Source organism: Mixophyes fleayi, chromosome 2 (assembly GCF_038048845.1).
Source record: "Mixophyes fleayi isolate aMixFle1 chromosome 2, aMixFle1.hap1, whole genome shotgun sequence".
Lineage (NCBI taxonomy): Eukaryota > Metazoa > Chordata > Amphibia > Anura > Limnodynastidae > Mixophyes > Mixophyes fleayi.
The window spans coordinates 283,595,158-283,611,395 of NC_134403.1; the positions used below are offsets into that span (position 1 = coordinate 283,595,158).

At 36.4% G+C, this 16,238-nt stretch overlaps 1 protein-coding gene across 1 annotated transcript in view; it reads right to left on the bottom strand.

The window, feature by feature from the left end:
- SYT6 (synaptotagmin 6) overlaps positions 1–16,238 on the bottom strand; it is a 149,343-nt gene that overhangs the window by 18,014 nt on the left and 115,091 nt on the right. The window contains exons 4-5 of the mRNA XM_075196292.1: positions 3,653–3,824; positions 1,832–1,982 (exon numbers count right to left, since the gene is read on the bottom strand). Coding sequence (XP_075052393.1) covers positions 1,832–1,982; positions 3,653–3,824 — 323 coding nt within the window. The remainder of the gene's footprint in view (positions 1–1,831; positions 1,983–3,652; positions 3,825–16,238) is intronic.

Sequence of the window (16,238 nt, forward strand, 5' to 3'; positions counted from 1 at the left end):
GTAACTGAGCTTTGATTCTTGACAGCATACCATCCACAGTCTAATGTCCTGACTGAACAGGTCAATCACATATTGGAATAATACCCCCTTTGCTATATCTTCTAATTTCATAAAAACTGAGCTGACTACATCCCATGGGCAGAGTTCACCTAAATTAATTCCCCCATTCAGCATGTAAGATGTCTCCCTTCTGTTGCACTACTGGCCTTCATCCTCCAATGTTCTCATTATCTCCTGTTTCAACATGTGGGGCAGATGACTTAGAGAAAACTGTTTCCATGTTGCAGAAAGTCAGAGATAAGGTTCAACAAGCTTTGTCTAGAGCCCAAACCAAGTAAAGACAGCAGCAGTCATGGCATGGAGTCCCAATTTAAGGTAGGAGACAATTTGACTAAACACTAAAAATCTTCAACTGCGACAGCCATCCAGAAAATTTGGTTGTAGATAAATTGGCCATTATACCATAGTCATGAAGATCCAGTAGCATACAAACTGGACTTACCACTATATATGAAAATCCCCATATTGCTGAAACCCCGAGTTTTGGTCCACAACTTTTTATAGGAAACCTACTCCTAAGCCTTCTCCTGTTAATATTGACGGGCACACTGAATTTCATATAGAGAGTATTCTAGACTCTCGCGGTCAGAAACCAGCTCCATTATCATGTCCACTGGAAGGGTTACGGTCCAGAAGAAAGGTCCTGGGTGCCTCTAAGGATCTTCATGTTAAGAAGTTAGGGACACTTGTGTGCGCATTTAAAAAAACAACAATATTGTTTGCTGTTTTCATGCATACATGAGAAGGATGGTAATATCTACTGTAGTTTATGATGCCTAATAAACGTTTTTGCACTTTCACCCTAAGTACACCTGCAGTAAACCTGGCAGATATGTTACAGATGCATATCTGGACATCTCTTGAGAAGAAAGATATATCCAAAAAAATATCTATCAAGTGCAATTACCTCAAAAATTAGAATAAGGAAAGTAGAAGAAAAGCTAGCACCAATCAAAAACAAAGAACTTAGTGAAGACTCCCAAAAAAGTCAGGGACCATTATCTTTACTTGCCACATTATTGTTACTATTTCATTGTTGCTGATACAGGTATTCTGCAATGATTGTTCTATTAAGATAAACCCTTTACTTTTTTGTAATTGGTTTTGATGTATTATATTTGCAATAACATTGCAAACTGATTTTTTTAAATTAAAATCTTGCAGGGCTGAGCTCCTTTTTGTGGGATAATCTTTTGTATGGTTTTCTTGTATAATCTATTCCCATGGGCATTGTTTTTACAGAACTCTCCTTTTTCATAGATTTTTTGACAGACTTTTTTGGAGGATTAAGCATCATAATTATGCAATAATATGTGCTAGACCTATATATTAGTGATTATCTAAATAACCATCCCATAACTTTTTAAGCTAAACACTTAAACACTTTTATAGTTATTTTATAACTTTTTTAACAAAAAAGAACAATTTGGTAGTTTCAAGTTTCATTATTTGCCCTGAATATTAGGTGTTTGATAGGCACAAGAAAATGCAGGTACACATAAATATTTGATTTGCTGTAAGGGCAACATTCAGTACCACTTGGTCTTTCTTTACTGAACTAGAGCCCCATTAGTGATTGTTCAAATGTATCCTAGATAAATGTAATTGTCTGGTAGCCTTGTTTTACAGTGCTAATTGAAAGAACTTGCATGTAACTTAATGTACGTAGGTTTAAAAGGCCGACATTACTTTAGATGCAGTGTAGTGGCTATCCCGTTGTTTTGGAAATTACAATGAATTTGAAACACAAAGTTCAACGTGTGGTACAAACCTCTTTAAATGACTTTTTCATTTCCACCAATGGATGCCAGTGTGTTATAGGCTTTCGTGGATATGCCAGCATTTCATTCCAATGGTCTCTTCCAAGACCTTCTGTGCTATTACCTACACGACACACTCCAATAATTTCATTATGCCCAACCCTAAATGTAAGTGGACAATAAAAAAAAGCATTTGTTAAACAAAAGTCTGACTTGGAACTTATCAACTGGAGTAATAGACACAGTGCAAAACAATTTTATAACATTGAGATTCAATGCACATTGTCAACACTTGTAAATGATCTATTATAGCCACATAGAACCACACTCAGTCCAGAACACCATCTCTATTTCTACACTGATACAATGCAAACTTATTCTATCTCTTCGGTATCAAATTCCGCTTATCTCCATATATAGCAGTCATTTTGTAGGGTGAAACAACATAAATGAGAATACAGCCCATTGATTCACTAACAAATTCTGACATAACTGAGGTACAAAGTATATATAAGAATAATGGTTCAGACTACAAAATGGCTGCATCCACGGTGCATTGGTGCACTTTATAAATAGGTGCCAGCTAATGAGTGTAAAGTTAATAAAAAAGTAAAGTTTTTATGGAATAAGTCCAATTGCTTTCAAATGGAAAATTGTCACACTTATTTTGGGGACACGAATGTTGCATTATATAAAGTATCTTTAAACTGGTTATAAATGGACTGATCTTGCTGACTGTAGGAACAATGAGCATGATTAATATTCAGTTTGGCCATCCATGTGAATATGGAGATATAGGAGCTCATTTTAGAGTTGAAACTTTAGTCATTAAGGAATCTAAATAGTGATACATGCCGTATTTTGCGTAAAATCGCTTTGCACATGCCCAGAACCATAGCATCCTCGAGTACAAGGACCCTTACCACAGCCTGCGATTTCAGTGACAGAACTGTGAAGGGACTGGGCATATGTATGCAGTCAATGTGCAGTAAGAGCATTACAAGCCCTAGCACACACTGCAGCGTCCAAATCAGGATTCCCTAAGGTACGTGATTTTCAGTTATTTCACTTTCACCAGCTAGTAAGTGCCGATTACTAGTGAATGCAAACTAGAACATGCGTTTGCAGTCAGAAGCAAATGAAAAAATGTATTTTATGTACAGTAGACATTAATAAATCCTGATAATGTATTTTCTGATAAAAAAAAAAAAATAAGAAAACACTTAAACACAAAAAATGTATGTCTTGTGCTTAATTAATATCTTATTAACAGGTGACATTACTTGACTTGATATTCCACATAAGTATTGGACATATCTTGCAGTGTATTGTTAGTGCCGAGTAGATCTACCCCCATATTCATCAACAGATGTATATTCAGTTCCACTACTTGTCGAATATGGACGTGTCCCCGCCCCCCATGTGCTTGTGTTTTTTTTTTGTAAAGGTTAAAATCCACCCCCCCCTCCCCCCGCACATTACACTTGTTTTGCGTTCCTTGATGAATGAGGCCCTATATGCAACAATGATTTCATGTTCTTTTATCATACACATTGCATGCTTACTTCAACATAAATAAGATGTTTGGGGCATTCTTTTATGACATGAATGGAAGATAAAGTTACTAATGATGCTCAATGCTTGATCATTTTATAGTCTGAATGGCCAAGTGCACCCTGCATGAATGGTCTATTACCGTGGACTTTTACTTGACCATGAATGTAATACTCTGCATTGCTTTGATATCCATTTGGACATTGTCCAAAAACTCAATAAATTTGTTTTTTTTATTTGACTAATATTAGACACTCACTTTATCAATGTTGGCTTACCTATCATAATCCATAATTGAGATTAAGAGGCTGACTTGGTCCATATTCTCTGGGGGTATATCAAAGATGATAGCCTCATTATATGTTGGGTTCAATGTATTCTTCTTAATGGTTGTTTTCTTCTTTTTAAGTCTACGCCCATCACATAGCAGGGACACCTTCACATATGGATCTGTATGGAGAAAGGGAAACATTTGTTTGTCAAATTTACCTGAGGCTCTGAATGTAGCAACAGAAGACATATATTTTTACCTCTTAATACATTTGTTCAAAATATCAAAATGCTTATAGTTACAAGTGATTTGTATGTATTGGTTTAATTATTTAAATAAAAGAAGTTGGATTATGAACTTTGTTTCTTAATGTTGCACAGGCCATTTACGTAAATTAACGCTGGGAAGAGCAGGAAGGCTGCAGAGAGGGATCCGAAGATCCCTCTCCCACAATGCTCTTCCCATAAAATTGAATCACTAACGCCATCAGGGTCAAGTTCCAAAAAGCTTAGATACATTTGCCCACACCATAGCACCCATTGTTTTTAATGGCTAATTTACTTAAAAATGCCTAATACAAGCAGAAAAAGCAATTTATGCATGCTTTAGGGCTTGATAAATAGGCCCCTTAGAGTTGAGATGCACCTAAGTATAATGTAACTAAAACAAATATGGGCAATTGTATTTTGCTTGCTTCTGTGCATTTTTGCATCAGGTAAAGTTTGCAAACCTACACTCTAAATCACCCCATTAAAGAACAGATATGGAAATGTCTCAAACTCTTAGTTTGCATATGTAGTTTGTAAGATTGCATCTGTAATGGACCAATGAAACAAGATAAACAATTCTTTATTTAACAAGCTGGAATACTTTGGACAACATACTGTTGTTGTTTTTTAAGTTAAACAAAGACAGAAAAAGAATAGCATTAATTATTACACCAGATTTTGTGTCTGTTTTGTTTTTCCTATTCTTCTTAACTACACAAATTAAACCCATAATCATGTCTTTCAAAGTGCTAGTTCCTTTCACACCATATCTGTATTCTTATTTCACAGAGATACAAGGTCAAAAGTGTAATTCAGAGAGAGAGGACTGTGTGCCACTTCTGGCTGCTAATGTACAGTAACTGTTATGTGCAATTATTAGGTGTCCATTCATCATGCACTTTGTTCCAAATTACAGTTCATTATCCTATTAGGTATATCGACTTAGCAGAAAGCACATGTATTTCAGAAAATGTTTTTTATGTCAGTGTAGACCCTTAATCTGTTGTAGTAATATATGTTTAATTAGGGGCATAATTGCATTTTAAAAGATGCTATTTTAATTGGCTTCAGAAACATAGGTATAGCATTATTTTCAGATATAACAGGCATACCAATTATCTTACACTAAAACTAAATGTAAAAAGATCAAGGGTACGATGATGATTGCATATTATATGTTCTATATTGCAAAAGATTTGTTTTTCGTGTCTATACCACATTATTATATATTTCATTGCACTCTTACCCTAGCAAAATATGATTTACCAGAAGGCTTATATGACCTGTATATTTTGTGAGAGACAGACAGATAAATATGCACACAATCATTCCGTTGTATGCAAATGTGTTGATTCCTCTGGTCAAATTGCATGTTTTACTGCATCTCTAAGTGAAAACAAGTTAACTCTGCAGGGAACAAACTTAAACATATTTCTGCAGATTAACGGTTTGCTTATTTTAACAGATTGAATGTGAAGTTCTGACCTTGTGTCAGTCAGTACTTCGTAACACCTCCATTGGCCCAGATCACAGCTTCCAAATGTTTCTTATAGCCGACTGGGAGTCTTTCTACTCTTGGATTAGGAATATATTCCATTGTTCTCTGCAGAACTCTAGCTCAGAATACTCTTAGGTCTTCCTGCATGTTAGAAATCCCCCCAAAGATTTCATTAGTACAGTATTCCAGTCTGGAGACTTGAATTGAACATTCCAAAATCTAAATTTTTCATTCCTCTAAATCAGGGGTCAGCAACATTTTTCCATCAGTGCCCCGGCAAAAATCTTTTCAATTGTACATGTACAGTATATATATATATATATATATATATATATATATATATATATATATATGTATTGTTTCTTATTTTATTACACTAGTATCATTACAATATTAATAGCAATGGGACGAACACATAAACATTCATATTATCCCTCATATTTGTGCCTCCAGTACATGTTATCCCTCTTAGTTGTGCTCCCAGTACATGTTAGCCCTCATAGTTGTGCCCCCAGTACATGTAATCATTCATAGTTGTGCCCCCAGTACATGTAATCCTTCATAGTTGTGCCCCCAGTACATGTAATCCTTCATAGTTGTGCCCCCAGTACATGCAATCCTTCATAGTTGTGCCCCCAGTACATGTAATCCCTCATAGTTGTGCCCCCAGTACATGTAATCCCTCATAGTTGTGCCCCCGGTACATTTAATCCCTTATAGTTGTGCCCCCAGTACATGTAATCCCTCATAGTTGTGCCCCCAGTACATGTAATCCCTCATAGTTGTGCCCCCAGTACATGTAATCCCTCATAGTTGTGCCCCAGTACATGTAATCCCTCATAGTTGTGCCCCCAGTACATGTAATCCCTTATAGTTGTGCCTCCAGTACATGTAATCACTCATAGTTGTGCCCCCAGTACATGTAATCACTCATAGTTGTGCCTTCAGTACATGTAATCCCTCATAGTTGTGCCCCCAGTACATGTAATCCCTTATAGTTGTGCCTCCAGTACATGTAATCACTCATAGTTGTGTCCCCAGTACATGTAATCACTCATAGTTGTGCCTCCAGTACATGTAATCCCTCATAGTTGTGCCCCCAGTACATGGAATCCCTTATACTTACCTGAAGTCAGCATCTTTCATTCGACAGCAGAACCTAGGAGCTGCTTCACTAATGGAGCGGAAAATGAAAATGAGCTGCTGTGCATGTGCAGCAGCTTCATTACGGCCATCTTCGACTTCTTTAGCGAGACAGTTCAGAGCTTCGGTGCAGCAGATAAAAGTAATCCCTGTGCCAGTTGATTCTAAGGTATGTTTTTAATTGTTCATTAAGGGGTTGTTACCTTGAAATGCTTAATCTAATTATATTGAGGGCCCCTGATTACATTTTCTGAAACAGTTAGCAAAGATTGTTTAATGCCCTGCTCACACTGCCCTAAAAACCTGGGATATTGCCAGGACTCGCCCTGACGACCTGAGTCGTGGCTTGGTGTGAACAGGAGTCCCTGCATCTACCCAGGTCTGATGACCCAGGAATTAGACCAGGGACTTTTTCAAGGTTATTCCCGGGTCAGACCCGGGTAGCCTTCAGTCTGAATGTTGCAACTGGGGTTTTTCCCAGAAAGGAGTTGATTGTGGGGATTAGGCACGCTGGAACATGACGTCATTTAATGCTACAGAGGAGAAGGAGACAGCATGGCACATTGGCAAGAGGAAGAAGTTCGGGAGCTGCTTGCTGTCAGAGGAGAGGAGGAAATCCAGAAGCAAATAACTGGAACTATAAAGGATGCCACAGTGTATTTCAATATTGCTAAAATATTGACTAGCTGGGGGATACAGCAGCAGGTAGTCAACAAGTTGAAGGCACTTAAAAAACAATATTCAAAACTGCATGACCACAGAACCACAACCACAGAAAGAGTGGTGCTGCCCGCATGGAATGGTTATTTTATGAGCAGTGTAACATGGTGTTCGGCAACTCTGCCCTGGCTAATCCTATTGCACTGTCCTCCTCAAGTTCCCCTAATGCTTACAGTCCAACACCTGAAAGCAGTCAATCAAGCCTGCCCTCACTGCTGACTTGTGACGATTCGCAGCAAGAAATAGGTGAATTGTACTCTTGTGCTGTGAACGAAGACAGCATTAATATGTCTGTAGATGAATTTGCGGAGTCACAACCTTCACCAGCGACACAACCATTGTAAGCGAAACAACCTTCACCAGTGACAGAGAACCAGCCATTACGTTCCAACATTAAACTTTATTAACTTTAACATTAAAAAACTAGATTAAATAAAAAAAATAAAAAATAAATGAGAGATTAACATTAAAAAACTAAACATAAACACATATTAAAACATCAACACGTATATGTTGCAGCGTGAAGCTAGTGTGCAGGAGGGAGGAGGCTTCAAGCACATATTAGCTTCCAACACTGCTATTTTATTTTGCAGCTACATTCATTCTTCCTCGGTGGCCCTAATATGTTTTGTTTGTTTTCCCTATTTCTAGTTTACAATATTCCTCAACGGAAAAAGAGGCTCACAAAGATGGAACAAGCAACAAAAGCCATGACCACAGTAAAGCTTGAATAGCTCAAGGAAATGGATATGGCTATGCAGACGCAAGAAGACTCACAACTCCAACACTTCTTTGGTAGTGAGCACGAGCTGCAGAACTATTTCCTTATACAAAGAATGGGTATGTATGAGCGGATTATCAGGGAAAATAGAGAATCTCAAATGGCATTCCTTGATCGCCTGTTGTTAAGAGTTCAAGGGCCTGCACATCCACAGCCATAATATATAATATAATGTATAGACCTTTGTGAAAACACACACACTTTCTTATTTATATTGGTATACACATGGCTAAATATGTAACCTACAAAAAGAACTTTGACATATTTAATAAAAATATTTTGTTCTAGTTAATCTTTATCTGCTCTACTGGATTAGTGATGATAGATTGGCAGTGATGGTGGTGTGAATGACATCTGCACATCTATGTGTACAATCGGCCTCATATATCACTGAATCTACAGAAAGCTCACATAGTTCAGACTCATGTATGTTCCACTCAGGTAGAAACTGCTCTTTTCTGTATATCACAAATATTATGCAAAATACAGCAGGCAGCAACTATGTGAGGCATAAGCTTGATATCAATGTCATTTCTCTTCAATAAACACCGCCAACGTCCTTTCAGTAGTCCAAAGGCATTTTCTGCCATCATCCGAACAGAACTGAGGGTACGGGTGAAGCAAATTTGTTCCGCAGAAAGTTGATGGTGCTTTGTGAAACCCTTCATAAACCAACGGCACAATATGTAGGCTACATCCCCGATGATGTGTACTGGGATCTCCACCCCATTAACGGTCTTTGATGTCTGTACAACAAATCAAAAGATACATATGTTCAGGCCCTGCGGCCCTGATTCATTAAGGAACTTAGGCAAGAATTTGAGCAAGTTTTCTTACTTAAGTTTTCCGGACAAAACCATGTTGTAATGCAAGGGGTGTAAATTAGTTTATTATTTTGCACATAAGTGAAATACTGGCTGTTTTTTCATTAAAACTTAAGTAAAAAAATCTGCTCAAATTCTTGCCTAAGTTCCTTAATGAATCAGGTCCTATATTATTAACAGTTGACCTTAATTGCATATTTTTTTATGTGCATTCTTTTGAGACTGGATATTCCACATATGTAGTGGACATATCCTGCAGTAGTCTTGTCTGTCAGAGCAGAGTGGACCTAGACCCATATTCATCAACAAGTATCTCTTCAGATCCGCTCCTTGTTGAATATGGATGCGCATATACCCGATGTATGTTCCTTTTTTATTTTTAATGCACATAGGGCCTGATTCATTAAGGAAAGTAAAGCAAAACAAAGGAGTAACTTTGCACTTTGGAGGGGAGGTAAATATAAAAATGTGAGGACAGATTTATAGTTGGGAAGGAGCATGTCCTAGATCAACTTTAAATTTCAGTTTGCAAATAAAGTTATCAAATATATGTGTGCTGTATGAAAAAACAGACAGTATTTAATTTATTTGCAACATAATTAACTATTTTGCACCCCTTACATTGTAACATGGTGTGTCCAGGAGAAAATGTACTCCTTTTGTCCTTACAATCCATAATGAATACGGTCTATAATGATTGTTTTGCATTTGTTAATGAACCAGGCCCTCAATGTGCAGATTCCTTATCAAAATTATAGGTTTATCAAATCCTGTATATTCTTATCAAAATGAGAAAATGTTGGGAAGTTTATATATTGTAAATATGCTGGTTTGAAGACTAGGGGGTATATTTACTAAACTGCGGGTTTGAAAAAGTGGAGATGTTGCCTATAGCAACCAATCAGATTCTAGCTGTCATTTTGTAGAATGCACTAAATAAATGATAACTAGAATCTGATTGTTTGCTATAGGCAACATCTCTACTTTTTCAAACTTGCAGTTTAGTAAATCTAGCCCTTGAGCTTAGTTTATATTCAGATTGAAGACTTGGGATACTGTTATTGTTATGTAAGCATTAGAACTAAGACTATTAGGTTAAGGATGGCCCTTGAGGTGCCCAAACATGGGTTGATCCTGCCAATTAGCCAGTGAGTCGAGCAACAGGATTATTGTAATATTTAGCTGTACACGTAGGTTCTCAAATCGGATGAAGTCTGCCCATTAAGTGACTGAATCACTTCTGGCATTAATGAAATCTGTTGGCCAAAAGATGACCACACACAGGCTGATATGAGTCATATTCAATCTGTGTTTTCCATTATGTTTGATCTTAATGATAATTATTTTAACAGCATCATTATCTCCATTGCATTTTGTTGAGGTCACACGCTTCTATATTGTGGCAATTACATATTATTATTACTATAATGATAATTATAATTATCAGGTACGATATTGCAAAGTGTGTCCAGCTTTGTGATCACTTTGTTAGACGACTCCTTTTGAAAACACTCTAGTGTTTTTCAAACAACAGGAGGTTGAGTTTTAAATTATTTTAGGGATTTCCCTATTAAAGCTCCACTACTAGGAAGTCTAACAATGGTAGTTGCTGAAGTTGGAGACCTAGAGCCCAGTACCCCTGACCTGGGAGTCCATTTAATAAAGCAGTCCTGAATTTTTCCATGACATTTTTCTAGATTTGCATCATTGATCACAGATGATCTGAATATTATTATAACCATGTTATACAATGATTCTGTGTAAAAAAAACCCGTAAGTTTTAAACAATTTAATATTTTATAATGCAAAAAACACATACATTATGTCTCAAGTAGACAACTGTGCAGGTAATCACCTCAACGCTACTGTACCATGTGTAACAGACGAGGGTAATGTTTAGCATTTTTCTGTTTTGCCAAATACTGAAATTAAGGAAAATAGGCTTTAGAAAAAGCCGCAGTGTGCAAGGCTGAAATTATATTAGCAACAATAGTTTTCTCTATGGGAGAATGTGTCAAGGTGATCACACTGGAACACAACTGATTACTGTAAATGAAATTGATTTAGACCTCTGCTCTGTTGCCAGCAGGTCATGGTCTTGGTTATAAATGACTGCAGTTTTATTTATAAGTCCTTTGCTTCCATATATATCTAGTGTATATTTCAATGATATTCATGTTGTTCCCTTATTGGTAGAACATCATCTTTTGATGGGGTCAGAGAAGGAAATGCTCCCATGCTGTCAGATGCTTATCTCATGTATGCCTGCTGCATTAAACAAGAGAGGTTCACATTTTCTCATGCCATCTCATATTTATATATCTTATGGATTCCGCCAGAACATTTTCTTGTTGGTATTCTACTTTAATTGTCTCATTGGTTTCCTTTTCTATGTTAATTACATTTTTACACTTTGTAGGTAGCAAAAGTTGCATATTCTTTACCCAGCATTTCTTATAGCCACAGAATTATTGTTAATTATTAATGGAAATCATATGGTGATGTTCGCAATTTTTTCTCCAAGAAAAATAAATAAAAAAGGTGTGCAGACTAGTTAATAATATGACACAATGATGTCCAATTTGTTTGATTTTCTTACTTTAATGTTAACAAATTGTAATCCAACAAAACACAGCTTACGTCAAGTCTAACAAACACAAAATTACTGATGAGCACTAGTTGGAGTAAAAAATTATATATATTAATTTATTAAATTAAAACAAATAAAAATTCACATATAATGACATAGGTATTCAACACGCTAGTATTGGCAGAAAAACACAATACAGCTACCACACATCGCATCCATTCTAAATCGCAGCCTCAAACCACTCTAAAGTAAATGCAGCGGTTTGGACCGCTAAACCGCCGGCCATGTGTGGCGATTTCAAACCGCCACCAAACTAAATTCTTAGTAAATCTAGCCCTAAGTGTGTATTCACTCCCTTTTATTTAACTCTCTTTCATGTTATGATAGTCAGATAGATCTTTATGCTGCCTTTTAAGTAGATATAGGTGTGTTAAGATCATATAGTGGGCTTGCTTGCCGAAACAAGAGTAGCAAATGTGGCTCAGAGTGGAGATTGGGATAGTTGTGAAAATTTAAAGCATTCAACATATCTCTAATGTTTTATGAAAAGTGGTATGCTTTTTATGTATTCTTTAAAAATAATAGTTATTTATGGTGAGTACTTGGTCTGACACATCGCTTTGGCTGTTATTATAGTTCTTCAAAATCCTCTTACCAATTTACTTGATTACACAGGTGTGATTATGTTGCCTGTTCATTGCAAGCATTGTTGAATTTAGTTCACATTTATCCCTCTGAAGAAGTTATACTTGCCTATAATTAAATACGTCAGTGATGTGATTATATGATTCAACAGCAAGAATTTATTTGGAAAATACCGCTACTGTACGATAGATTTGTTAATTTGTGTTAGAGTCTGTGGAGTATCATTTCCAGCAAGGCCTTCCCTGCATCAGCGAATTGGGGAAATCTTACTTTTCGATTATCCGGAGCAAGTCGGGTCATTCAGCATACTGTGCATGATCCTTAATTAACACTTCACTTCATTATATAGCTAAGTGTCATCTATTTTTACATTTTTGCACCACTATCTAAAAATGGGTATCCTCATATTAGATGGTTATTCTATTTCATCTGCTATTTCTGGAAACTGTTGGTGTGTCTTGTTGTGAGCACACTGGAGTTGGAACCAAAGCTCACTAGATAACCAGTCCTCTTGGTTCACAGGTCATACAGGTAAGAAGACAGGAAATAAATAATAATCCCTCTTATTAAACAAAGTTCACACACTTAGTAAAATACAACACTGCTCCTCAAGTAGAAAATTGTTTCCCCACCAAAATTAACAAGTGTCAGACACACACCAGTACAAGTAGATTCCCCAACAAAGTCCCCGGCAGGTCACCTCCCCGACACAAAGTTCTAGCAGGCAATAACAGTCCACAGAAGATAATCAAATTGGGCCAGGGGTACATTGTTATGTAATTCCCTCTAGATCAGGGGTCAGGGAATTTTTTTACCTTTTACCCCCAAATATATTTAGATACGCCGACGCCTTGATTTAAAAGGAAGGAAATCATATATTATTAATTATTGGAATTCAAAATTTTATTGAATCTATTCAAAATTTCTTTGAAAGCTTCAACTTCAAAACTTCAGGTTTTGGAGAAATGATGTTGCTTCCTTTTCGATATGAGAGCATCAATATTGGGGCATTTTGATGTCAGAGCAATTTGGATACAGTCTTCAGCATCCAATCAATTTCTCTGCTTTGTTTTTATGTTTGTTAGAGTGGAAAATCCTTGTTTGCAAAGGTAGGTTGTGGCAAAAGGCAGCAACTTGTTGACTGCCTCCTCATGTGCAATTTTGAATGCCTTTTCAGCTATTGACATCTAAAAATATGACAGATCCGCTTTGTTTTCAAATGTAATATGTGCTTCATTATTGCATCGAAGCTCAACAAGTGCCTCTGCTAACCCTTGTGGCTCTTCTGCTACAACAGCATTGTCACATTTAAAGGGGTCTACAATCCAACTGACAGCATGAGAATCGACAGCATTACCCCCAGGAATTTCATTTTTACCCCATTTGGGGTAATTTACCCCTGTTCCCTGACCACTGCTCTAGATTAACCTTTTTCTATAGTGAAGTATATTTTTGATAACAAAATGAATTTAAACCTTTGCCTCTGCAAATTAACATGCCAATGTAGCTTCTAAAGACCAGTCTAGAGTATTAGGATTTCATTTGTGTGTTTGAGGTCATAAGTAGGTGGGAAGAGGGTTCCCTTAGTCTCCCTCTGGTGTTGCAGATTCACACAACATTACCCAATGAAGAAACTACTGAATTCTGACTAAGGAGAAGGCACTGCGCAGAAGATATTATGGTAAAGATTTTTATTTGGTAAAAGAAACTTTTCCCCAAAGACACTCAGGGGAAAGGGGCATTACATATCAGTAATCTAATTCACTGTGAGATGTTTATAAATTATCTTTAAATAAATATCTACTATTTTTACTGAAAAGTGGACTTGATATTTTCTAAATTCATTTTTATATAATTTAAATTATTTTGTTTCATTTGTTTTATTATTTGTGGAGGCATGAAACAGGTGCAGGTATATTTTTTTTATCTAGTTACTACCTTTTGTATATAGCATTGTATATATAAATTTAAAGTTGGCAGAGCTAGGTTTTCTTGGTTATTACAGTATATGGTTTATTGATTTTGTATGAACAGAGCTTGTTATGGCTACAACCCTTTCTATGGAAACATTGTTTTATATGTACTACTCAAAACTGCAATTTTCTCATGATGATTGCTAATTCTGTATTATCTTTCAAGTACCAAATAAAAATTGAGGGGGGAAAGGTGTCTACTTTGCTATGACCCACAAAGTGAATATGGCTTTAAAAGTTTTTGTGGCCGAATATACACTTATATTTCCCTGGAATTTCTGAGTCTGGTAGCCTTATTATAGACATACTTGCCTCTGTCTCTTAATCCCTAACCTGCCTTTGCAGCCTATTGAGCTTAATTAGATGGATCTTTTTTGACCTCGTATGAAGCTGGAAAATGCTAGTGGTATTTTTTATTCTCTGTCAGTATTGTAATCTGAAATGCAAATTTGTGCGTAGCTCTTTAGAAAATACAAATATGTGTCCATTTCCAACCTATCTTAAATGTTTTATTTTCAGTGGTCTCTTAACGAAAAGATAGAGCATATGCCTTAAAATGAAAATTAAGAATAAAAAGCAAGGACAATTCCAAAAGGAGTAAAACCATAGCAAAATGTTACCTTTTGTATCCAAAAATATATATAAAAAAATAGTGATCAAAAAGCATAATAAAAAAAGAAAAAGCATCTGGCTTAAAATGTAAAAATAATACAGCATATAAAAATATTAAAATTCAGTTCAAGAGGAGTGAAATTATAGCAAAATATTAACTTTTATATGTTATAATATAAAACCACAGGCAGCATAATAAAATATGCTGATGCTGCAAATAAAAACATACCATTTACCCAAACAAACACTTTGTCAATGTGTATAATGTTTTGAAATGTTTCAGGCTTCCATTGAATATTTGCAAAATATATGTCTTGAAAATTCTACCAGCAACTCAGAGATTTGCAACGATTCACAGGTATGAATTGATTTTCATGATTGACACTGTTTTCATTTCAGGGCTTCCTGTTAATCATTTTAAAATTGGTTAAAAAGAGTTGAGGGTGATGTCGGGCAGCACGGTGGCTAAGTGGTTAGCACTTCTGCCTTACAGCACTGGAGTCATGAGTTCAATTCCCCACCATGGACTTATCTGTGTGGAGTTTGCGTGGGTTTCCTCCAGGTGCTCCGGTTTCCACCCACACTGCATAAACATACTAGTAGGTTAATTGGCTGCTAACAAATTGACCCTAGTCAGTGTGTTTGTGTGTTAGGGAATTTAGACTGTAAGCCCCAATGGGGCAGGGACTGATGTGAGTGAGTTCTCTGTACAGCGCTGCAGAATTAGTGACGCTATATAATTAAATCGTAATAATGTCCGTTGTGTGTATTTAACGCTTTCATGTACAGTGCTAGTGTTATTGGAGCACCCACATCTGGAGCGTACAAGGTTTTCAAAAGACCCTGGGCCCTATGTCCACAACAAAGCCTACCGCATTCATTCTTCCACCTCATTCACATTTGCGAGCTGATGCATAGTGGGACGTATGCCAGTTATCATAGGGTATCTAGCGTGAAATCACAGTGAGCATACCCAAAAATAGTGCACACATATGCAACTATGCCGACTAGTCTGATTGTCGCACTGGTTGGGCTTGGAGATGGGACTGGGGGAGAGAGGAGTCATTCTAACATTAGCTAAATATAGTAAAGGTGTGTTTACACAAATGCAAACCTTCAGACACATGTATATGCACCTATAGGGGGCATGTCTTTTGTGCCTGCTTTAAATACTCAATGTGATGATGATGATGACGACTTGTAGATAACCAGTAAGAGGCAGACACATCTAAAGAAATGAAAATGACCTTAAGGGGCACTCTTGAATGGAAATAAACAACATATATATTTGCATTATATTGATATGTTGGTGATATTAAAATCACTCTTTATTGTGTATAAATTTAGAACGTACTTCTAATAGCGAAATATTTAAAATTTGTAATTGGAAACATACATTGATAAATACATAAATCAGTTAAAATAGACAATATTTTATTGTCTAGCCGCGAAGCTACTCTGATGTTCTCGTGTGATAATTAATAAATATTTTCATACAACCGCATTCACGGTATGACAATCAACTCCAATTGAATACT